Here is a 26,686-nt window from a genome sequence, read left to right as displayed (position 1 = left end):
GTCAAAACATAATCACTGCATTAAGCTTAAAAACATCAATTTCCAGAAAAATTCTTGTGCTAAAATCCTAAAGTGCTAAAATTCTTGTGCTACATTCTTGAGCTAAAATGCTTCTTCATGACCACACAGAACAGAAGTCAGTTCTATCCCATCATAATTTAAAGAGCTGAAAGGTTTCACTTGAATGATTTTCAGGGGGGTATGAGTAGGTGGGAAACATCATCAAACTTTTTGTTTATGAAAACACTGGTATGTGAACTGACATTCCTTTAAAATGCAAAGCAAACAAGAACTAATAAAATTGTTCTTGGCATTTCCCCCATTGAAAATGTGTAAGAATACTGTTATTGATCCCTTTTTATATACATGTATTATCTATGTAATCCTCAATTCAGAGGCTCTTTTTTTCTTGTATAAATGATCATGGCTATAACCTATAGTTGTCCTGATTATATTTATTTCAGCATTCATTTCAAGGATACAAGATATTTACAGTCACACTTCCTATGTTAACCTCCAACTGAAATTCAGAGACAAAATGGAAAGTTACTGGAAAATTAAAGGTTGCTTTTCTTATTGTTTTGTTTACATGAGCTAATTCATCAAAACTAAAAACTGTCCACAATATTAAAGTGCCTCTTTCCTCCTCACAGTTTTACTGAAATATAATTAACATATAATATTATATTAGTATTAGGTATATAACATTATAATTTGATATATGCATAAACAGGAAAATATATTACCACAATAAGTTCAGCTAATATTCATTAACTCACATAGTTACATATCTACTGTTTGTTGTTTAGCTGCTAAGTCTTGTTGGATACTTCTGCAACCCCATGGACTGTAGCCCATCAGGCTGATCTATCCATGGGATTTCCCAGGCAAGAATACTGGAGTGGGTTGCCATTTCCTTCTCCAGGGGATCTTCACAACCCAGGGATAGAACCCGCATTTCCAGCAATTGGCAGGAGCCACCAGTGGTACAGACATATGTCTATAATCCCTATTTAAACCTTTGGAGGCAGACATGTCATAACTTAATTTACAAAGGTAATATTGTGCATACAACACATACGTGAACTACCTAGGGCAGCACCCTATAATCAATTAATGTTTCTGCACCAAACTATATGAGTGTCTGAGTATACCCAAAGAATCTAAATAGGGTCATGCTGGTTCAGATCTAATTTTACTAATAAATGTGTTACCAAAAAATGTTTGGTCTTCAGAATGGATATTGTAGAATTATAATAATTCTCTCACAGAATTCACTGTGCACAAATACAGTAATATCTGAGGGAGTAGGCTTTGGGGGAGACTTTTTTAAAAAGTTAAGGGAAATGAGCCGATGTTACTTGGTTCATATCAAACTCAAAGAACACCCAACCACACACAAGCAAGATGTTTTCCATTAAAATTTTTCTTGTGTTGTTTTATAATCTGTAAATGACTACTTTTAATAGTCTATAACAGGATTTTGGTCACGAATTATCATCTACCCACAGCCTATATGTATTTAAAAATTTCCTTATCTGATTCATTATTAAGTGTTAGGTGAAAACCTGCTTAGAGGAGCACTTCTAAAAATTATATACCAGGCAGCTTGAAGGAAGAGGGTGCTTCGTATTTCGTGGGTTGCACAGTGACCTTGCTTGTAGCGGATAGTCCCATGGGGCTGCTTATGCTCAACAGAACTGCATGGTTCAGCTGTGAGCATCCCATCACTCTGTGGTAACAGGGAGGCTGAGCTCTGAGAGCTACATCAGTTCCTGGGCTTCAGGGTTTTTAAAATTTTTTTCTCAATTATAAGCCAGACGCAGGTGAAATGTTCGGGGTTTTAAGCAGTCAGATTGTGTGCCAGTTATCTACTGATCTATTTACTGAGCTCCAAATTCACTCCGCAGGTGGTCTATGAAAATGGACTGGCCAGTTAGCATGTCCTCTTTTACAGTGAGCACACTGTGAAGCTTTGCCAGTAGAGATAACTAGAGAGACACTGCGGAGGAAGGGCTTCTCTCAGTGGCTTTGGAGGACAGTGGATAAGGTGCAGTGTTTTGTGTGCTTTTGTTCCTACTGCATGGCTGATCAGTGGTGTGGATCTGTGAGGACGTCTGACGGTCCACTTTCCTGGCCACACACCTAGAGTGGGCAGTCTCAGTGACTAGGCCCTCCTAATAAGGATAGGGCATACTCATAGCTCACAGCGACTGCTCACTTGGACCTGGGAGGTTTGTTTTCTGCTTGTCTGACTGAGGATCAGTTCCAGGCAACCCATTGGCCTCCACCATCCAATAAGCTGTAACCACACCTTCTTCAATGAAGTATGAACCTTAGGCTTGGGAAGTAGGCCTCCTTCCAAGTTGGTCCTTCTGAGGATACCCTTTAGAGTGTTCTTCATGTCTTTATGGTTACTTTCCTATTATAGCTTAATAATTCTTCATATCACATTCCTCTATTTAAATTACTGTGTGGTTTAACCTGTTTCCTGATTGGACCAATGCTGAAAGGCAGAGGGTTTTAAGCACTCAAATCAAATCCCTAGCAGCTTGGCTACTTTATTTACTGTTAATGGCAAAATGTTTAATCTCAAAGGAAAAATAACTTCTTTAAGGAATGGCAACTGGCCATCTTAGGCTATTTTCTTGCTTTAATTATGGGAAACTTTCACATGGGGAAGTGAAAACAAATTATATATTTCCCACCCTTCTAGCAGACATGAAAGACTGATATACGTAGTTTATTTTTCCTTCGCCACAATTCTACCCACTTGTTACGTGTGTTCCATGTCTATTCTTCTTTCTAGTTCTGCTTTCTCAAGGACAGTATAAATGCCACATGCTTTTTAATAATGCAGTTACTTAGCAGAAACAAGGCAATTCTTTTTAACTGAATCAAGAAATAAAAGTTAGTTTTCTCTAAACATTTTTTTAAAAAATTAAATAACTTAGGAAAATTATTTTTTCTTTGATACTCAACATGATGAATGTGTAGTAAGTTTCCATATTTAAGATATGTCTCAGCTTCATAATTTGGTCCTTTCTTGCCTCATTTCTTACCACCACATATGTAGCCAAATCATATGTTAGCAATTCAGTTCTGAACATGACAGGTCCCTGCGCCTCTGTAATCCTTTCCCTCTGCCCAGGATGTCTCTTTCCCTTGCAGTACCTGGCTAAGTTCCACTTTTTCTTTAGGCAGTGGTTCCTTTGGAAAGCATTCCCTAAATACTTTTTATTGGCACTACAGTCCCTTTCACATGCTTCCACAGTATCCAACCTCTATTTTCATCACAGTAATTATTCCTCCCAGTAAAACTATCAAAATTCTATTATAATTATCTATTTATGTGTCTCTCCTCTCTTCCCGGCTAAACATTATTTGTTAGAGCACCAATGACTATATTTTTAATCTCAGAGTTTCCAGCACTTGGTACATGGCCTACTACATAGTGAATGGTCAACAAATGTACACTGAGAAATTATTATGTGAACATCTAAGGCATGTAAAATGAAATAAAACTACCGGACATTACGCTTGACCATCAGTTCAGTTTAGTTCAGTCGCTCAGTTGTGTCTGACTCTTTGCGACCCCATGAATCGCAACACGCCAGGCCTCCCGGTCCATCACCAACTCCCGGAGTTCACTCAGACTCACCTCCATCGAGTCAGTGATGCCATCCAGCCATCTCATCCTCTGTCATCCCCTTCTCCTCCTGCCCCCAATCCCTCCCAGCATCAGACTCTTTTCCAACGAGTCAACTCTTCGCATGAGGTGGCCAAAGTACTGGAGTTTCAGCTTTAGCATTATTCCTTCCAAAGAAATCCCAGGGCTGATCTCCTTCAGAATGGACTGGTTGGATCTCCTTGCAGTCCAAGGGACTCTCAAGAGTCTTCTCCAACACCACAGCTCAAAAGCATCAATTCTTCTGTGCTCAGCTTTCTTCACAGTCCAACTCTCACATCCATGCAAGACCACAGGAAAAACCATAGCCTTGACTAGATGGACCTTAGTCGGCAAAGTAATGTCTCTGCTTTTGAATATACTATCTAGGTTGGTCATAACTTTCCTTCCAAGGAGTAAGCGTCTTTTAATTTCATGGCTCCAATCACCATCTGCAGTGATTTTGGAGACCAAAAAAAGAAAGTCTGACACTGTTTCCACTGTTTCCCCATCTATCTCCCATGAAGTGATGGGACTGGATGCCATGATCTTCGTTTTCTGAATGTTGAGCTTTAAAGCCAACTTTTTCACTCTCCACTTTCACTGTCATCAAGAGGCTTTTTAGTTCCTCTTCACTTTCTGCCATAAAGGTGGTGTCATCTGCATATCTGAGGTTACTGATATTTCTCCTGGCAATCTTGATTCCATGTTTTACAACAAAACACACTGTCAAAAATTTGCCTAGCAATGGCAAAAGCACAGACCCTGAGATGGCCTGGCCTCTGCTATCTCATCCCTGGGACTTGGCCCCTGTCTACCAGCATCACTGTGAAGAATAAGGTCAGCCCTATGGGGACAGTCAAGCAGCCTGAGGCTGGAACTGAGATTGGGAGCACAGGACCCAGGCTACAGCCTCAGGAGATGGCTGAGTGACACAGGACAGGTCTAGTGCTGGCTGATGGTGCAACAGCCCATGGAAAGGCCGCACTTACTGGGGTTTACATATTATGAAGCACTGACAATGCAGGTGTGAAGATAGTCGTGTCCAGCATACCTTTGGTGAACATCCTGATGAAAGCTGGAAGATTACACATGTACTAACCCAGGGCAGTGACTGGCTACTGATTGAGCCAGACTGGCTTTGAGGCCTTGGACCTGACTAGTTCACAAAGGTATCTCAAAAGGCAGATTACAAATTCAAATGAGCATTTAAAAAATCAGCCTCAATGATGGCTGAAGAGTGAGCTATATTTTGCTTATCAGATTGACAAAGATTAAAAAAGAAAATCCCAGCAAAAAAGTGGAGGAAAGAGTATTCTCATATATCGTCTTATAAAGGCAGCATAAATTGCTAGACCTTTGTACTCAGCAATATTTTTCTAAAGCTTAAAAATAAAACAGATCATCTGACCCAGAAATTCTAGTTAATTTATCATATAAATAAACAAAAATATATGTACATGGATGCTTAAGTGTATAAAATGTTATTTATACAGTAAACTATTTGCAATATTCTAAGTAACTAACAAAAGGGTTAGATTTATGGCCACTTATATAATGAAATATACTAAAGCTATTAAGAGCATATCTATATTATTACCATGGAAAACCAAAATGTGTTTGGCAGCAGTAGGAAGCAGGTAGGTACTAAAAACTTGCTAAAATTCCCCTTTGGGAATTTGGGTACTTTGGGTACATATTCCCAAAGAACCAGTTAGAACTGGAAATGGAACAACAGACTGGTTCCAAATAGGAAAAGGAGTACATCAAGGCTGTGTATTGTCACCTTGCTTAATTAACTTATATGCAGAGTACATCATGAGAAACGCTGGACTGGAAGAAACACAAGCTGGAATCAAGACTGCCAGAAGAAATATCAATAACCTCAGATATGCAAATGACACCACCCTTATGGCAGAAAGTGAAGAGGAACTAAAAAGTCTCTTGATGAAAGTAAAAGAGGAGAGTGAAAGAGTTGGCTTAAAGCTCAACATTCAGAAAACGAAGATCATGGCATCCAGTCCCATCACTTCATGGGAAATAGATGGGGAAACAGTGGAAACAGTGTCAGACTTTCTTTTTTTGGTCTCCAAAATCACTGCAGATGGTGATTGGAGCCATGAAATTAAAAGACGCTTACTCCTTGGAAGGAAAGTTATGACCAACCTAGATAGTATATTCAAAAGCAGAGATATTACTTTGCCAACAAAGGTCCATCTAGTCAAGGCTATGGTTTTTCCAGTGGTCATGTATGGATGTGAGAGTTGAACTGTGAAGAAAGCTGAGTGCCAAAGAATCGATGCTTTTGAGCTGTGGTGTTGGAGAAGACTCTTGAGAGTCCCTTGGACTGCAAGGAGATCCAACCAGTCCATCCTAAAGGAGATCATTCCTGGGTGTTCATTGGAAGGACTGGTGCTGAGGCTGAAACTCCAATACTTTGGCCACCTCATGCGAAGAGTTGACTGGAAAAGACCCTGATGCTGGGAGGGATTGGGGGCAGGAGGAGAAGAGGAGGACAGAGGATGAGATGACTAGATGGCATCACCGACTCGATGCACTTGAGTTTGGGTGAACTCCGGGAGTTGGTGATGGACAGGGATGCCTGGCGTGCTGCGATTCATGGGGTTGCAAAGAGTCAGAGTCAGACACGACTGAGTGACTGAACTGAACTGAACCCAAAGAACTGAAGGCAGAGTGCTGAAGAAGATATAGTCAAATGTCTATGTTTATAGTACCATTATTCACAGTAGTCAAGGTGGAAACAAAATGGGTAAATGGATAAACAAAATGTGGTATATACATATAATGGAATGCTTTTTTGCTTTTCTTTTTAAAAAATTTTATACAATGGAATGTTATTCAGCCTTAAGAAGGAAGGAAATCCTGGCATATGCTACAATGTGGATGAACGTTAACGACATTATGCTAAGTGAAATAAGCGAGTCATAGAAAGACAAATATTGTATAATTCCACTTAGATGAGGTACTTAAAGTAGTCAGTTCATAGAAACAAATGAAGAATGGCGGTTGTCAGGAAGGAACTAAGAGGACTAGGAAACAGGGAGTTACTGTTGAATGGGTATAGAGCTTCAGTTTTGCAAGAGGAAAAACCTCTGGAGATTGGTTGCAAAACAATCTGAATATACTTAGTGCAATGTGAATATACTGAATTTTTCACTAAGCAGTAGTTACGATGGTAAATTCATACATCTTTTTTTTTTACTACAATTTTAAAAACTTACTGAATCTAATCTATATGGAAATAATCTGTGGGAAGTGGAATCCCCTCCAAAATGGATCTATAAGAATAAATAATTTGAATCTGACTTGAAAATGATTTTTTATTTGATATGAGATGACTTTTTAAGAAAGTATATATAGGTTTCAAAGACAAATAGGCTTGCAAAATAGGTAATGAAATATATATTCATTGAAAATTGTTTTCTATATTAAAGGTCTTGTTTAATTCATAATTTTAAATATAACTTCCTATAAATATCTATATTCATAAAAATATAATTTTCTAACACTCATGAGGATCTGTGCAAAGTAGTATCTCTTATTGCTTCAACAATGGTTATAACAAAAACAAAATATTTACACACATACTGGGTACTTAAATTATTTAATGTAGGTTAAATATAATTGGTAATTGCTGGTAAAAGAAAAAAAGATCTGCATTATTTCCCTTTTTATATTACTAACAGTGATATTATACCTAACATTTGTTATATTCTATAATAACTGTCACAATCTGTTCATTTTTAGTTCAATGATCTGTTTTAAACATTTCTATTTATGACAACGTTACAGACTAGGGCTCCAAAACTAACCTAAAAATGGTAAATAAAATAACTATTTAACACCCAGTACGTGACCATATGAATTTGCAAAAAAATATAAAGGAAGTCATTGGAGGCCGGGAACAAAATGGGAGTGAGATTTCAGTGTGGTAAAGATGAAATGTCTGGCTGTCTTTGGAGTGTTTACTGAACTAAGGTGGCCAAAGCTTCAGTATTATTTTTGTGCATGCTGAGGGACAAAGTTCAAGAAGGGCTAGAATTAAAATGGTAGATCCTCTTGCAAAAAAGTCAGATCTAAAAAGGGCAAAAAACTCAGGGAAAGGAGACCAAGAAAGGAAAAAATAAAACCAAAATGATTACAACAAAAAGTCTGTGTTGCCAACGAAAGTTGTCTGCTCTGGCCCTGGCCCTGGCCCAGGGAGGAAGGTGGAAAAAAGCCTTCCTGAAAATTCCTATCTACTGGCTAGTTTTCAAAGGTGTTTAGGGCTCTCATGCTATTTGTAAGGCCCAAAGAAAGACTCACAGTGAAAACTATAACTTAAAGTAAACTAATCTGTGCTGCCAGTGAATTCAGGTACTTGGTGAAAGAAAATATAAACCCTCCCTGGAGGAATAAATCCTCAATCCTCAATTCATGAAATACTGAATTTATGTGAAAAAGAATGTAAGATGTGTATGTTTAATGTATTTAAGGAAATTAAGAGAAAAATTAGGAGTAAGACTATTTATAGGACCACTGAAATTAAAATGTCAAAGGAAGGGTTAACTAAGGATTGATTAAACATGGGCAAAAGGAGAATAAGGTGAGAGATAAATCAATCAGAATACAGCAAAGAGACAGACAGACAGAAAAAGAGGTCGAAAGATATGGAAGACTGAGCAAGACAGAGTAACACATTTAATTAAAGTTTCAAGAGGATAAAAAAAGAAAAAAGACAGATGGAAGTAAAATTCAGAAAGAAAACTGAGAATTATCCAAAACTGGTGAGAAATATTAATCCTAGATTTCAGGAAACACAATGAATCACACTAGGACAAATAAAGAAATCCTCATCTAGATAAATCACAGTAAAAATATGGGACACCAAGGACAAACAGAAAATCATATATAGAGCCAGAATGAAAAAAGATTTCTGGCCAAGGAATTACAATGAGAGTGACTATAATAAATGACTTCTCATTTAAATGAGAATGGAATGGTTTCAAGAAGATACTGGAATATAATGTGCTAAGAGGGAGAGGAAAACAAACCTTTCAGTACAGAATTTAATATCTAATGAAACCATCTTTCAAAAACAAGGACAAATTTAAAACACCGTTAGATGAACAAAATCTAATAGAGAACACCACCTCACTTAAGGAACTTGTAAGGATAAACTTTAGGAATAAGGAGACTAATCCCAGAAGAAATATTTAAGATATAAGATGGAATGTGAATTTTCAACAAATGGCAATTATGAGTAAGTTCAAGCAAAATCAAGTAAATAAATATATCTAACTTGAGGGATTATTAAAATTTTGAACAACTATAATAAGTAAGCCATGATGGGGGTGACTGAAGTCAAAGCATTTTTAGAGTATCTGTATTTTAAAGATTCTTATTAACATAATACTGAGTGTTCATGTTAAAACCTCAAAGCTTACCATTAATAAAGGGAAACAGAGCGTATCACATCTACAATAATTAAATTAAAAAAACAAATGAGAAAAATCTTTCAATTATTTCAAAAAAAGGCAAAAAAGAAAAAAAAGGAGAAAGGCAAATGGTTAAAATAAATGAAAAATTTAAAATCATTAGAATATTGAATAATGAAAATACCAGATACTAAGACTTCATGGCAAATAGATGGGGAAACATGGAAACAGTGACAGACTTTATTTCTTTGGGCTCCAAAATAACTGCAGATGGTGACTGCAGCCATGATATTAAAAGACGCTTGCTCCTTGGAAGAAAAGCTATGACCAAGCTAGACAGCATATTATAAAGCAGAGATATTACTTTGCCAACAAAGGTCTGTCTAGTCAAAGTTATGGTTTTTCCAGTAGTCATGTATGGATATGAGAGTTGGACTATAAAGAAAGCTGAGCACCGAAGAATTGATGTTTTTGAACTGTGGTGCTGGAGAAGACTCTTGAGAGTCCCTTGGACTGCAAATAAGATCCAACCAGTCCATCCTAAAGGAAATCAGTCCTGAATATTCAATGGAAGGACTGATGCTGAAGCTGAAACTCCAATACTTTGACCACCTGATGCGAAGAACTGACTCATTTGAAAAGACCCTGATGCTGGGAAAGATTGAAGGCGGGAGGAGAAGGGGATGACAAGAGGATGAGATGGCTGGATGGCATCACTGACTCAATGGACATGAGTTTGAGTAAACTTTGGGAGCTGGTGATGGACAGGGAGGCCTGGGGTGCTGCAGTCCATGGGGTTGCAAGGAGTCAGACATGATTGAGTGACTGAACTGAAGACTTGTAGGGTACAACGATCACAGCACTCAAACACTCTAGATGCTAATATTTGGGGGTGGGGTGAGCCCAATGCAAATAAAAAACAAAACCATTAATTAATAAAGTAGAAAATAAAGATACAACAGAAAATACAGACAAAGGTAAAAGTTCTTTATAAAGAGTAGTAAAACTGACACACTTTATGGGAAAATAATCAAGAGAAAAAAGAGAGCAGGCACAAATAAACAGCATGAGGGATGAAAAGGGGAACAAAACTACAGACAGCAGAGACTAAGATGATAAGGAAATATAATTAAGACTTTATGTCAATACGCTGAACGGCCAGAGAATTTTTCCTAGATAAATAAGAAATGAACAAAAATTGATTCAAGAAGGAATAGAGGAGCTTCTAGGTTGGTGAACACACTGAGGTGGGGGTGGGGGGAGGCCCGCCCTCCAGGCACGGAAGCTATGCGTTCCTCCTCGCATACGTTCTCCTATACATCTCCATTTGGCTGTTTCTGAGTTGTAGTCTTTGTGATAAATGGTGACAGTAAGTAAAGTGCTTCCCTGAGTTTTATGAGCTGCTCTAGTGAATCCTGAATTCACAGTTGGCTGGACAGAAATGTGGGTAACCTGATCACCCTATTTGTGGCTGGTGTCTGAAATGAGGGCAGTTCTGCAGGATCAAAACTTTAAACCTGATGTTAAATTCACGTGGCTAGTGTCAAAGTGAACTGAATTGCCAGTATCATGTCTGACAGATGTTCAGGAAAGAAAAAAAACTCTCATTCAGTGTCAGAAAATGTGGGAGCTAACAGAATGACTTAGGTTTGTAGAAACATGTGGTCTGGGGAGAGAAAGGATGAGGAGCAGGGCAGGGTATGAGGAACTGGAGAAACAATGAGGAGCAGGGCAGGGTATGAGGAACTGTTGACCCATGGGAGGCCACATGGTTAATCACGGTATAGAGCAAAAGTTGTGCTGAGATAAATCACTGAAGGTAAAAGTTGTTAATGGAATTTATTGATGGATCTAACTCCTGGGGAGTTGTTTCAATGGATGTATAAAGAAACCAGTAAGAAAAAAAGTGACACGTGCAATTCCTTGATTGATTGAGCTATAACAGCTAAAACAAAATTAAAAGAGACTGCAAGGTCAGATTTTGTTGCTGGGCAATCTAGCTTCAAAGCTTCCCTCAAAGGGAACAATTATCTGGGGACAAAGGTCACCAAGGTTCACTGTGGGGGTTGGGAAGGGCAAAACCAAGAAACTACCGAGAACAGGGGCTTACTGTGAAGGAACTATCATTTCCTTTGTAGACTGGCACCACCAGCTTCCTGAAGAAGCTTTACTAAAGGACTAAGAAAGAAATTTAGGAGCAGTATATTCATTCTTAAATGCTGTAGAGTGGAAGAGTTGATGCAGGACCACAGCTAACTATGGGACAATCACAGATGGCTATCCATGACACAGACATCACAGTGGGTTATTCCTGAGAGAACAGCCAGCCTAGTGAACTGGATAAAAGCTACTATGTTTACACAAAGAACAGGGACTGCCTGACTCCCTCTAAAAATGTGAAGTAGAATAACCCAGATGAATTCACCCCATGAGCGGCTAAGCTTTCACTTTTCACTATCTTGCACTGGAGAAGGAAATGGCAATCCACTCCAGTGTTCTTGCCTGGAGAATCCCAGGGGCAGGGGGGCCTGGTGGGCTGCTGCCTATGGGGTCGCACAGAGTCGGACCTGACTGAAGCGACTTAGCAGCAGCAGCAGAGGAGTGGAAAAGAGGAAAAAGAAAGGCATCACAGGACTCATCCCCGAAGGATGGAAATCTGTGGATGGTTATTAAGAAATGAGATGAATAAAATGGGCATTGATGGGGTTGAAACAAAGGTCTTTTAAAAAATGTTTATTTTTATTTATTTATTTGGCTGCCTTAGGTCTTTGTTGCAGCACTCAGGCTTACTAAACCCATGTGGGATCTGAGCTCTTCCATCAGGGACCAAAATCATGTCCCCTGCATTGCAAAGTAGATCCCTAACCACTGGACCACCAGAGAAGTCCCTGAAACAAAGGATTTAACACAGTACTATTTGAGACTGGCTGGATCAAAGGGATCCTCCTGCTGCTGCTAAGTCGCTTCAGTCGTGTCTGAGTCTGTGCGACCCCACAGACGGCAGATCATCAGGCTCCCCCGTCCCTGGGATTCTCCAGGCAAGAATATTGGAGTGGGTTGCCATTTCCTTCTCCAGTGCAGGAAAGTGAAAAGTCAAAGTGAAGTCGCTCAGTTGTGTCCAACTCCTAGTGACCCCAAGGACTGCAGCCCACCAGGCTCCTCCGTCCATGGGATTTTCCAGGCAAGAGTACTAGAGTGGGGAGCCATTGCCTTCTCCAGGGACCCTGCTAGTATCCCTGTATAAAATGGCCTTAAACTAGTTGTGTCTATCTACCCCAGTTTGGACAAATTTAAGACACAGGGAAAGCAAAGATTATAATGAGAAACCATACAGGGTAACAGGCAGATTATCTGAGGTGAAGACTGAAAAGAAGGACCAAAGTCTCTTGGCTCAAACCCCCTGCTGGCTAAAATGATCAGGGAACAGAAGTTTCTGGGACTCCTTTACTTGGATGGGACGGCATGCGCTATGATACCAAAACCCTCTGATGAAGTCTTAACACAGGCTACAATTAGATTGAGAGAATATGAAAAAAGTTAAGGTTGACTGGATTAAGGTTAAAGTCTGGGTGAAAACTGGAATCTTTCAACAGGCTTTGTTGTTGTTGTTCAGTCTCTAAGCTGTGTTCAACTCTCTGACACCCCATGGAATGCAACATGCCAGGCTTCCCTGTCCTTCACTGTCTTCCAGAGTTAGTTCAAACTCATGTCCATTGAGTCAGTGATGCCATTCAACCATCTCATTCTCTGTTGCCATCTTCTCCGCTTGCCCTCAATCTTTTCCAGAATCAGGGCCTTTTCCAATGAGTCAGCTCTTCATATCAGGTGGCCAAAGTATTGGACCTTCAGCTTTAGCACTGGTCCTTCCAAGGAATTTTCAGGGTTGATTTCCTTAAGATTAACTGGTTTGATCTGCTTGCAGTCCAAGGGACTCTCAAGAGTCTTCTCCAGCAGCAGAATCCAAAAGCATCAATTCTTCTGTGCTCAGCTTTCTTTATGGTCCACCTCTCTCATCTATACATGACTACTGGAAAAACTATATGGACCTTTGTTGGCAAAGTGATGTTTCTCCATTTTATATGCTGTCTAGGTTGGTCATAGCATTTCTTCCAAGGAGCAAGAGTCTTTGAATTTCATGGCTGCAGTCACCACCCACAGTGAATTTGGAGCCCAAGGAAATAAAGTCTGTCACTGTTTCCACTTTTCATCCATCTTATTTGTCATAAAGTCATGGGACTAGATACTATGATCTTTGCTTTCTGAATGCTGAGTTTGAAGCCAGCTTTTTCACTCTCCTTTTTCACCTTCATCAAGAGGCTCGTTAGTTCCTCTTCACTTTCTGCCATTAGAGTGGTATCATCTGCGTATCTAAGGTTGTTGATATTTTTCCCATCAATCTTGATTCCAGCTTGTGAGTCATCCAGCCCAGAATTTAGCATGATGTACTCTGCATAGAAATTAAATAAGCAGGGTGGCCTCAATGTACTCCTTTCCCAATTTTGAACCAGTCTGTTGTTCCATGTCTGGTTCTAACTACTGCTTCTTAATCGGCATACACATTTCTCAGGAGGCAGTAAGGCGGTATTTCCATCTCTAGAAGAATTTTCCATAATTTATTGTGATCCACACAGTGAAAGGCTTTAGCATAGTTAATGAAGCAGAAGTAGATGTTTTTCATGAATTCTCTTGCCTTTTCTATGATTCAGCAGTTGTCAGCAATTTGATCTCTGGTTCCTCTGCCTTTTCTAAATCCAGCTTGTACATCTGGAAGCTTTCCATTCATGGACTGCTGAAACAAAGCTTGAAGGATTTTGAGCATAATCTTGGTAGTATATGAAATGAGTGCAGCTATACAGTAATTTGAACATTCTTTGGCATTGCTTTTCTTTGGTATTGGAATGAAAACTGACCTTTTCCAGTGCTGTGGCCACTGCTGAGTTTTCCAAATTTGCTGGCATATAGAGTGCAACACTTTAAAGGCATCATCCTTTAGGATTTGAAATAGCTCAACTGGAATTCCATCGCCTTCACTAGCTTTGCTCATAGTGATACTTTCCAAGGCCCACTTGACTTCACACTCCCGGATGTCTGGCTCTATGTGAGTGACTGCACCATTGTGGTTATCTGGGTCATTAAGACATTTTTTGTACCGTTCTTCTGTGTATTCTTGCTACCTCTTCTTAATATCTTCTTCTTCTGTTAGGTCCTTGCCATTTCTACCCTTTTTTTTGTGCCCATCTTTCCATGAAATGTTCCCTTGGTATCTCTAATTTTCTTGAAAATATCTCTATTTTTTCCCATTGTATTGTTTTCCTTTATTTCTCTGCATTGTTCACTTAAGAAGGCTCTCTTATCTTTCTTTGCTAGTCTTTGGAATTCTGCATTCAGTTGGGTATATATTTCCCTTTCTATTTGCCTTCTGTTTCTCTTCTTTTCTCAGCTATTTGTAAGGCCTCCTCAACAACCACTTCGACTTTTTGCATTTCTTTTTCTTGGGGATGGTTTCGATCACTACCTCTTGCACAATGTTATGAAGCTCTGTCCACAGTTCTTCAGGCACTCTGTTTACCAGGTCTAATTCCTTGAATCTACTCAAACTCCACTGTATAATGATAAGGGATTTGACTTAGGTCGTATCTGAATGGCCTAGGCTTTCCTGGTGGATCAGACAGTAAAGAATCTGCCTACAATGCAGGAGATCCAGGTTTGATCCCTGGGTTGGGAAGACCCCCTGGAGAACGGAATGGCAACCCACTCCAGTATTCTTTTTTTTTAATCCCATATGTTTTGGGGGTTTCCCTGTTATCTCAGATGGTAAAGAATCTGCCTGCAATGCAGCAGATCTAGGTTTGATTCCCAGATCGGGAAGATCCCCTAAAAAAGCCAACGGCAACCCACTCCAGTATTCTTGCTTGGAGAATCCCATGAACAGGAGAGCCTGGCAGGCTACAGTCCATGGGGTCTTCTGCCCATGAGGTCACAAAGAGTTGGACATGACTGAACAACTCACACTTTCACATTCACTGAATGACCTACTGGTTTTCACTACTTTCTTCAATTTGAGCCTGAAGTTTGCAATAAGGAGCTGGTGATGTGAGCCACAGTCAGCTCCAGATCTTGTTTTTGTTCACTGTGTAGAGCATCTCCATCTTCAGCTACCAAGAATATAATCAATCTGATTTCAGTACTGACCATCTGGTGAAGCCCATGTGTAGAGTTGTCCACAGGCTTGCTTCAGTGGTTTATAGGAATAGATACTATGTCTAAACAGGACAGATACTATCTATAGATACTATACTAAAGATAGATACTATACTAAACATACTATGTCTTCCCCCAACATAAAACAGATGGCATGTCAACTGCCCTCCAAACAATATTAATTGGACATTATGCTAAATGAGAACAAGACTGCCTAAGCCCGTACAGTGTTGCAGACAAGAAGCTGGAGTCTGTAGACAAACTCTGTACAGCAGCTCTACAGAGAACACAGACTGGCACTTAGGGCAAAAGCCTGTGATTGACTCCCAGCGACAAAAAACAACTGGGATTCTGGACTGGAGAACTTCCATTTGAGAGGCAATCACTAGCCTGCTACTGCACGTTAGTCTAAACTGCCCCTATAAACTGAAAGACAAAATGATACTGAAACCCTATATAATCACGGTGTCTTGGGTGATCAGAAAAACACTCTAATGAGGAAGACAATGCACATAAGAGTTTATATAGAATCTTGTTAGGAGGAAAATACAAGGAGATACAACCAAGAGCTTTTTTTCCCAGAGAACTGAGTGAGGAGGTACCAGATTATATTGTCACTTGGACAGCATAAATATTTCTCAACTGACCAACACAGAGCTTCTTGGTTATGGGTGACTGATTCAAGATGAAGGCCATTACTTTGATTGAAGCAGGTAAACACAAATGGGCTCAGTGGACTGACTTGCATGCTGTTTTCTTAGCAGTGATGGACGAACTAAACAATGGTAAAAGTCCATGTGTGTGTGTGTGTGTGCTAAGTCACTTCAGTTGTGTTCAACTCTCTGTGGCCCCATGGACTATAGCCCGCCAGGCTTCTCTGTCCATGGATTCTCCAGGCAAGATTACTGGAGTGGGTTGCTATGCCCTCCTCCAGGGGATCTCCTAACCCAAGGATCAAACCTGCAGCTCCTGTGCCTCCTGCATTGCAGGCAGATTCTTCACTGCTGAGTCACCTGGGAAATCCAAAAGTACATATGCTTAGGTTTTTACTGACTCACACACAGTGGAAAACTGGACTACTAAAAGGATGTCTGTGTAAGCTGCAGCCATATGGAAATCCCTCTGGGAATCCATGGACCACATTAAATAGGACATGCTAACGCTCATCAGAAGAATCCACTTTCAGGTTTGGGAGGTAACTGTGACCCCGAAGTGGACCTTTTGATACACTCCCTTGAAATGCCCACCTAGAGACTTCAGCAATGCAGAGATGGGCTGAATCTATACATAATCTTCTTATAACCTCTGAGGCACAAATTGCCAACAACAACGATTTTGTCTGCTAACAAGAGAGACAGAGGCTGCAGATGGCTATGGGGAAGATTCCCCAGAGGGGAAGGCCCTGCTACACAAAGCCAGCAAGTAGATTACACTGGATTAATGCCAGCGGCCCTGGTAGGAGGGCTGTAAATGGGTCCTACCAGGAATAGATGCTTCAGACTGGGCTTTGCAGTCTGAACTAGATGCAAATGCTTAAAATACTAGGAGAGGAGTGGAACAGAAGATACTCTACCAATGTGGGCTGACAAGTTACACATTTTCAGAGCATGGGACACAACATGCTTCACAGCACACAGAGTCCAACAGTGGGTAAAGAGATACCACATCAAACGGACATACGATGCTGTTTATCACCCTCACAGTAATGGCTTAACTGAGAGTTAGAACAGGCAGGTGAAACATCTGCTGTCTAAAAGGGCAAGACAGACAAAAGCATAAAGGGCTGACTTATATGCCTTTGCAAGCGTGTGATCACACTCAACTACTATACAGATACCTCTGTGCTTCCCAGGGCAATGCCCTGGGAGACATTTTCATACAACAGGATGACAGACTGAACTAAACAGTAATAACAATGGGACCAGTAATATGCCAACATTGTCTTAACTGTTAGGATCCTTGTGCTATAAGGGATCACAGTCAAAGGCCAGGGAATCGTCTGTGGTATAACAAAAATATTTGACTTTTGTCCGCAGTTGATGATAGTGACAATGATGATGATAATGATGACAGAGGAGGAGTGGGAGGGAGATGGGAGAGGAGAAGTCACTTCAATTCAGTTCAGTCAGTCGTGTCCAACTCTTTGCAACTTCATGAACTGCAGCACGCCAGGCCTCCCTGTCCATTACCAACTTCCGGAGTTTACTCAAACTCATGTCCACTGAGTCAGTGATGCCATCCAACCATCTGAGTCAGTTCTTTGCATCAGGTGGCCAAAGTATTGGAGTTTCAGCTTCAGCATCAGTCCTTCCAGTGAATAGTCAGGGAATACTGATTCCCTGAATTCAAAGGAAATATTCAAAGGGAATACTGATTTCCTTTAGGACTGACTGGTTGGCTCTCCTGGCTGTCCAAGGGACTCTCAAGAGTCTTCTCCAACACCACAGTTCTAAAGCGTCAATTCTTTGGTGCTCAGCTTTCTTTATAGTCCAACTCTCACATCCTACATGACTACTGGAAAAACCATAGCTTTGACTAGATGGATCTTTGTTGGTAATGTCTCTGCTTTTTAATATGCTGTCTAGGTTGGTCATACCTTTTCTTCCAAGGAGCAAGCGTCTTTTAATTTCATGGCTACAGTCACCATCCGCAGTAATTTTGGAGCCCAAGAAAATAAAGTCTCTCACTGTTTCCACTGTTTCCCCATCTATTTGCCATGAAGTGATGGGACCAGATGCCAAGATCTTAGTTTTCTGAATGTTGAGTTTTAAGCCAGCTTTTTCACTCTCTTCTTTCATTTTCATCAAGAAGCTCTTTAGTTCTTTGCTTTCTGCCAAGAGGGTGGTGTCATCTGCATATCTGAGGTTACTGATATAGAAAAACCTAAATAAACCATTAAAGATACTGCTCTGGTACTTAACATCTTTCCAACAAGACCAAACAGACTGACAGGTTCCCTCAAATAGTCATGGATCAAACAATGACAATCTTAAATGAATTCTTCTCCATTTTATCTTGCAGAGCAAAATGGAATACTTTTCAACTCATTCTATGAAGCTGCTGCTGCTGCTAAGTCACTTCAGTCGTGTCCGACTCTGTGTGACCCCATAGATGGCAGCCCACCAGGCTCCCCCATCCCTGGGATTTTCCAGGCAAGAACACTGGAGTGGGTTACCATTTCCTCCTCCAATGCATGAAAGTGAAAAGTGAAACGGAAGTCGCTCACTCGTGTCCAACTCTTCACAACCCCATGAACCACAGCCTACCAGGCTCCTCTGTCCATGGGATTTTCCAGGCAAGAGTTCTGGAGCTAGAATAATCTTAATACCAAAAACCAGGTAAGATAGTACAAGAAATAAAAATAAGCCAAATCAATCAAATACATAGATGCAAAACTTCTAATCAAAATATCAGCAAGCCATAAGTGAAAACCATGACCAAGGCAGGTTTGTCACAGGAATATAAGGGCGGAATGTATATTTTTCATCTTACTAAATGATTAAAGTGAGAAAAACAAGATCACCTTACTTGATGCAGAAAGAATATTCAATAATATACAACATGCATTCATGATTTTTAAAAACTTTGAACATTCTAGGGATAAATGAAAAGTCTTTAATCTGGTACAAGATATTTACCAGAAACACCATAGCAAATGTTAAGAGTGAAGCATTAAAAGGATTCTTTTTAACATCAGGAAAAAGACAGGGATGTCTGCTACTATCAATTCCATTCTGCACAGTACTGAAAAGCCTAGTTAGGACTATAAGACAAGAAAAAAAAGGTGACAAAGATAGAAAATTAAGAAATAAAACCATCATTATTTATACCTTGTCATTTACTTTGTTGTCATAAATCTTTACCTAGAGACACTAGAGAAAGCCCTTATAAATGGAGAGACATACCATTTTCATGAAGGGGAGGATAATACTCTAAATATGTTAACTGTCTCAAAACTAGATTCAATGAAACTTCAATAAAAAAGAGGTGGTGAAGAGAACTATCCTACAAGGTTCTGAGACTTACTGTAAAGCCGTAGTAATTACAACAGTGTGATTTAGTACAGGGACCGAAAAACTGGCAGAATAAACTGACTGTCCAGAAATACATACAGGAACTTCATATACAGAAACTTATACAAGACAGAAGTGGCACTGCAGATCAGAGTGAAGAAGAATGGTTTATCTAATAACTAGCATAGAATATCTAGTTACAGATATTTCTAAAATATTAAGTTTGATCTCTTATTCACAACATAAACAAAAATCGATTTCTTACAGACTAAGGCCTTACATGCTAAACGTAACTTTAAAACGTTTAGAAAAAATGTAGACCATTTTTATGAACTCAGAATAGAGAAGGATTTCTTAAATAGAACACAAAGTTAATTCACAAGGAAGACCAATAAATTGGAATTTATGATTAAGAACATCTTAATCACTTACAATTAAGAGTATCTTAATTCATCAAAAGATCCCTAAAAGAAAATTAAGAACACAAACTGGAAGGAGATACGTACTAGTCATATAACTGACCAAGTTTCTTGAATATGTAATAAAAATTTATTAAGAAAAATTTCTTAATATTAAGTTTTCATTTACTACAAGGTAAAACTAATAGTATAAAGATATTGGCCTAAGCTGTTAAAATTCTAATGCTTTTTGGATATTGGGCAGGGGAATCCATTTTTTGCCATCAAAATATCAAGTCTGCTTTATATTTATCAGCTCCATAATAAATAAGCTATAAAGTTTAGTTGAGCATAACTAGCAATCTGTGTTTAGAAGGCTCCCAACTTCTTCAAGAAAATTTCAAGCAGCTTCTACTTTCTGAAAACGTTAAATCATGCACAGTTTGCAAAGGGAGGAGAGGGAGAGGAGCACTGTGAAGGCTCACAGGCAGCCAGTGCAGCGTGGGCTGTAACTGCTTATTTCCATTGTGAAGAATCAAAGGACGTAAGCAAGGTCCAAAAATGTCCTGAGACTTTAATTACTGGTATCAAAAGTTAGACCCTGCTGTTTAAATTCTTTTCATTCTTCCACTGTTTCTTTGAAAAGATGATCAGACTCCAATCTTCCCACTGTCTTGCTCCAAGTATTTGTAGGCCTCAAAGAAAAGTACTCTTTTCTGATTCGGGGTTCTAAAAAAGAGTCTTTACCTCTTGGATTCCTTCTCCTCTTAAAATGTCTAGCCAGTTACCACTGCAAAGTGACTGTGATTAACACACTTTCGAAACAACAGACTGGATAGATTTATATGGGCTGTGGACAAGAATTTCAAATCAGTCTAGAAAGACATCTTCATCACTGAAATCCATCTATACTTTTATTCACTTTGGGTTTTCATAGTAATTGTTCAACGTTTGCAATGTTTTAAAATTGTATGACATCAGTGAACAAGAAATGATCAGATATCATTAAAAACCCTAAAATACAGTCAGGAGAAATGAAAAATGGCACCAGAGTACAGATCAACCCAACAACTCTTAGTTCATTCCTTTCTTTCTCTAATGGGAGAAGTGAACTAAAGTGAAGTAAACGTTGCTCACTTATGTCAGACTCTTTGCAACCCCATGAACTATATAGTCCATAAAATTCTCCAGGCCAGAATACTGGGGTGGGTAGCCTTTCCCTTATCCAGGGGATCTTCCCAACCCAACAATCAAACCCAGGTCTCCCACATTGCAGGCAGATTCTTTACAGCTGAGCCACCAGGGAAGCCCAAGAATACTGGAAAGGGTAGCCTGTTCCTTCCCCAGTGGATCTTCCCAACCCATGAATCGAACTGGGGTCTCCTACTGTTAAAATCTGCATTTACACAGATAATCTACAATTATTTAATACGGAACCTTTACAAAAGACCCTCAGAGGTGAATTTATGATTTAAAAATAAATACTGAGACACAGGGACTTCTCCGGTGGTCCGTGGTTAAGACTCCCAAGTTTCCACTGTAGGAGGCATGGGTTCAAACCTTGGTCAGGGAACTAAGGGCCCATATGCTGGGCAGTGTGGCCAAAAAAATTAAAAAAAAAATAAAGTAAAAAAAAATAAATAATGAGATAGATAAGGAGAGGTTAAGTGCAATGTCCAATATAGCTAACATGTGGGTAAGAATTCTGGAGAAAGACAGATCCAAGCCCGTTCTCAGCTCTATCACATTACCCAACAGCTATGTGATCTTGGGTAGGTTACTAAGCTTCCTTGAGCATTAATTTCCCCCTTCATTAAAAGCATGGGCACTAATAACTCATTGTTGAGAGGATTAAGTGTTGGGGGAAAAGTCAAAATGTACAAGGCATTTTAACATATAATTCCTAATACAAAGTGATTTCTGTGAATGATTAGAAAATTACAAGGTATGACACTTTAAAATATATATATATATGTAGAATTCTACAATCTCAGGATTCACTCTTCTCAGCATCAAAGACCAAGTTACAAAAAAAAAAAAAAAACTAAACTCATTTGAGTACAAAAACATGCTAATAAATATTGTCTTCTTAGTTTGAAATTGAAATAAATGTGTAGATATTAATCAACTGTAACTTTTCAACAGACTCCATAAACTAAATGGAATAAGCTAATGAAGTAGAGCAGAAAGATAGTGCAAAAGCACCAAGACATAAAGTGCTATTTAAAACAGAAAGTGTGAATATGAAGGGTTTTTTTCTTTAAAAAACATGACTTTCAGTATAAGAGAAAGTTTGTTAAGTTCTCAACCCTGAAACAAATGCCTGGACAATTTAACAGTTAATATTTTAAGTGCAGTAATATGTCAGAGACATTAAAAAGCAGAGACATTACTTTGCTGACAAAGGTCCATCTAGTCAAAGCTATGGTTTTTCCAGTAGTCATGTAGGATGTAAGAGTTGGACTATAAAGAAAGCTGAGTCCCGAAGAATTGATGCTTTTGAACTGTGGTGTTGGAGAAGACTCTTCACAGCCCCTTGGACTGCAAGGAGATCCAACTAGTCCATCCTAAAGGAAATCAGTCCTGAATATTTGAAGGACTGATGCTGAAGCTGAAACTCCAATACTTTGGCCACCTGTTGTGAAGAACTGACTCACTGGAAAAGACCCTGATGCTGGGAAAGATTGAAGGCAGGAGGAGAAGGGGACGACAGAGGATGAGATAGCTGGATGGCATCACTGACTCAATGGACATGAGTTTGAGAACGCTCCGGGAGTTGGGGATGGACAGGGAGGCCTGACGTGCTGCAGTCCATGGGGTCACAAAGAGTTGGACATGACTGAGCAACTGAACTGAACTGAACTGAACATGTCAGAATTTCACAACTTTAGATGTGCATAATTTATAAAGGATTATGTAGGACTGATAAAACTGATAATAATTACAATAACACTGGTTATCGTTTAGTCAGCACAGATTTCTCACTTTGTCAGAATGAATCAGTGAGAGAGGAAGGAAAAAACCTGTTATCTCCATAAAGATGAACTGACTGACACATAGGAAGATTATGTATCTTGTCCAAGGTTCAGTTAGCAAGTTACAGAACAGAGATTTGAACTCATGATTGTTTTCACTTCAAAAATCAATATTCTTCCAATACCAAATTGCTTCTCTAGGTAGAACAGGACATGGAATTAAATGATTGGGAAGATCTCTTGAAAATTCAGGATCTAAAGTTCTTTTTACTAATAAGCTAATAAACCTGAAAGTATTAAGCTCCAAGCCCTTGCCCCTCCAAGCAACTCTCTAATCCCAGTCCTTTCAGGGAAAAAAGGAAGACATTGAAAAGAAGAGAGAATTACTTAACATTAAATATTTTGGATACCAAAGGGTGATCTGCAGGTAATGACCAGCACTAAGAAAGTGATGGCACAAGGACAGGAAAGAATTTAAATTAGTCATTAGAGAAGAACTTCCCGACAACAAAAACTGAGACACTGCAACACATTATCAGAGAACATGATGAGAATAAACTGAAGAAAATGCAACCTCGTGAAGGGCTGTCAACACACAAACAGTGTCAACATCCACACAAGATGGGGAAGTACAAATACAGCCTACTTGGCTCAGCCTCATTTATAATTTAAAATAGAAAAGAAAAAAAAAGGAAACTGGTAAAATAAGTTTGACAGCCACAGTCAGAAGACTGCACTACAGTTCTGCCAGCCTAAATACAAGTTAGGAAAATGCTAAACTAAATATCTGTGCCACATTTTTCGAAAAACTCATCAATGCACATTTTCTGTCAATTCACTATCCAAAAAACACAGCATCTCTATCTCCTCTGCAAATTCAGGTTCAGACTGGAACCAGTGCTTTAGTCTAGGCTCAACATTAGTCATCGCAAATGCACTGGTAAAATAAAACCCAAATTGTTTGTTTCTAAAGTATGTTTTGGGAGAATTTTGAATGAAAAGCATCACAACGATAGCTTGCTTCCTTTGGGATTAAAAACAAAACACAAAAACTCCATATAACTTCGGTGGAACTGTTAGACCTAGGAGAACTGTGTCTGCTTCACATGCCTGTACCCCTTCTCTCACTCCATGAAATCACCCATAGGCAAAGAGCCAAAGCTAATCACCTTAGAAAGCTTCAGAGTTAACAATTCTGTCTGTGCCTTTCCAGTGTCAGCTGAGTTTTGAACCTTTACTAATCCGTTAAAAAAAAAAAAAAAAAAAGAGAGAGAGTGAGCAAAGTCTGCACGGCAGTAAGAGGTATAATAAAAGTAAGAGGATTCTCTCACTTTTATTATAAAGAGAAATATGCTTCTTTTACAATGAATATGTATAATCAGGAAAAAAAGGTTACTTCCATTAAAAAAATAAACCTATGCAAATCAGCCAAGCTAATGCTTTTATATTTCCACCCCCCTGTTTTTTTTTCTCTACAGCCACTGTCACCTAAAAGAGAAGTAACCTCTTGGCATCTGGTCTGACCTAAAACCCTCTCCTTTTACCCAAGACAGAAAAGACTTCTGACCATCAATTATTTGGCTCTAATAATATACCCCAGTAGCTGAGAGCATAAGCAGTTGGTTTCGGGAGACCTAAACTTTAGGGCAGACCTACCTTGTGAATAGAGAAGGATCTGCATCTCAAGAAGAACACAGGTAAACACCTGCACGAGGTTCTCCAGGCCCAGGAGCTCAAAGACCTCTCGGAGAGGGTAATCGGAGAGGGGGAGTTCACTGAGCCCCGGCCTCTGGCAGATGACAGGTTCATAAACACCGTAAAATTTCAGTGATCTCCCTGGAGGTGGAAGGGGCACCTCATAGAGAATATTATGGATGTAGCTCTCAAGAGGCAAAGGTGGTGGCTGCTGTGAGGTAACTGCCTTGTAAAGTTGGATGAGGAATTTCTTGCAGGCTTGCATGAAAGGCAGTGGTGTGATCAAACATATACTTTTTGAAACATACAGAGTGTCTCTGCTGATGTCATAGGAGTTGTATCGCTGGAGTTTCAAAAGGGAAGTTGTATCTCCTTCGTCAATGCTGCTTGCGAGTGAATCCATGCTGCAGGAGGATGAAGCGTACACACTGCTGTAATGCTCTGCATTGTGCATCTGGTAGAGTGTCTGCATTGCTGTGCAGATTTGCTTACTTGTAACTTCTTCATAAAAAGTGAGAACAAAACCGTAGGTACGAGAACCATCTTCCCGGGTAATTATAAATGAGTGGAACTGAGGGTCTTTGTTGTCCGTTTGTGTTCTGAAAGACAGCCCTTTAGGCATGCACAACTGTGGAAGAAGGAGAAGAAGAGCATCAGAAGGCAATATATGAACAAATTCAAACCAGAGGGAGGAAAATGGTTGTGAAGTTCTCTCTGAGCTTATGACCTTCATTAAGTCACGTAACTTCTCTGAGCCTTAGTTTCTTTATCTATGACATCTGTGGCATCAGTGACTTTAAGACAAAATATGCAAGGACACTTTACAAATACTTAATATTTAAGGACTATTTTTAGAGTAAAGTTGATAATGTTTCAGAGGAATACAGAAACAGGTGAAGGTTCATTTGATAAATGGAAAAAAGTTAAAACACAGAATAATAAAAACAAAAGTATAATTTTTGCTCTTTTGAACAATATGATACTTTATCCTTCGAAAAAATAAATGTTGAAAACGAATTGATTTTTCTTTACTGAAGCAGAAGGGTAGAACCAAGACACTTCAGATTATTTCCAGCAGAGATTATGCCCCAGGTCTTGGGAACCACCCAGGATTGAGTCAAATTTGAGAATAAAATTATCTGAAGACTTAAAGATGCTATATTTAAGATACTTTATAAAGCATAAAAAATTAGAATTGAGTCTAAAGCAGTTTAAACAAGAAAAATTATAGAAAATTTGAAATATACTAAAAAAACAGAATTGTAATTCAACTATCCTAAAATCATGATCATTATTAATTTTTCTATTATTCCTTTCTACTTTTGTATTACAATATGCTTTCTGCATAGAAATAATTTTATCATACATTATGACTTTTCTTTTATTTCAGATTTAATAATCGATCTTCTAAAATTTAGAAGTTCTCCCAAATCCCCACATTACCAAAAAATTTAATTCCCTTTAGAGTTATGACTTTCATTCAAACTGTGAACAAACACTTATTAACCACCTTTCTGAGCTAGGCCCTATGACAGTGATACAATGGTGAGAAATACAGTTTCTGCTCCCCTGAGTTTCCAGTGCAATAAGGACAATAGACTATTAAATATATATATATAAACTATAAACTATGGGAAGCGCTGTGATAGGCTAAACATAGGCTGCTAGGAAAAACACAATAGGAGGACATAATTGAGAAAAGAGGGAGCTGCTGTTGCTGCTGCTGCTAAGTCGCTTCAGTCACGGTCGACTCTGTGCGACCCCACAGACGGCAGCCCACCAGGCTCCCCCATCCCTGGGATTCTCCAGGCAAAACACTGGAGTGGGTTGCCATTTCCTTCTCCAATACATGAAAGTGAAAGTGAAGTCATGTCCGACTCTTAGCGACCCCATGGACTGCAGACTACCAGGCTCCTCCATCCACGGATTTTCCAGGCAAGAGTACTGGAGTGGGGTGTCATTGCCTTCTCCAAAAGAGACAGCTACCATGGTTTAAAAGGCACTTCCCTGGCAGATCAGTGATAAAAAAATCTGCCTGTCAGAGCAGCAGACACAGGTCTTATCCCTGGATTAGGAAGATCCCCTGGAGAAGGAAATGGTAACCCACTCCAGTATTCTTGCCTGGGAAATGTCATGGACAGAGGAGCATTGGTGGGCTACCATGGGGTTGCAGAAGAGTCGGACATGATTTCAGTTTAGTTCAGTTCAGTCACTCATCGTGTCTGACTCCCCATGGACAGAGCACACCAGGCCTCTCTGTCTATCACCAACTCCCAGAGCTTGCACAAACTCATGTCCA

General features: G+C 39.4%; 1 protein-coding gene across 1 annotated transcript in view; it reads right to left on the bottom strand.

The window, feature by feature from the left end:
- Nucleotides 1–26,686, bottom strand: part of DENND5B (DENN domain containing 5B) — a 218,866-nt gene that overhangs the window by 71,867 nt on the left and 120,313 nt on the right. Inside the window, exon 4 of the mRNA XM_052639898.1 lies at nucleotides 24,349–25,015. Within this exon, the coding sequence (XP_052495858.1) occupies nucleotides 24,349–25,015 (667 nt within the window). The remainder of the gene's footprint in view (nucleotides 1–24,348; nucleotides 25,016–26,686) is intronic.

This window comes from Budorcas taxicolor, chromosome 5 (genome assembly GCF_023091745.1).
Source record: "Budorcas taxicolor isolate Tak-1 chromosome 5, Takin1.1, whole genome shotgun sequence".
NCBI classification, from domain to species: Eukaryota; Metazoa; Chordata; class Mammalia; order Artiodactyla; family Bovidae; genus Budorcas; species Budorcas taxicolor.
This window is presented reverse-complemented; position numbering and strand designations above follow the sequence as displayed.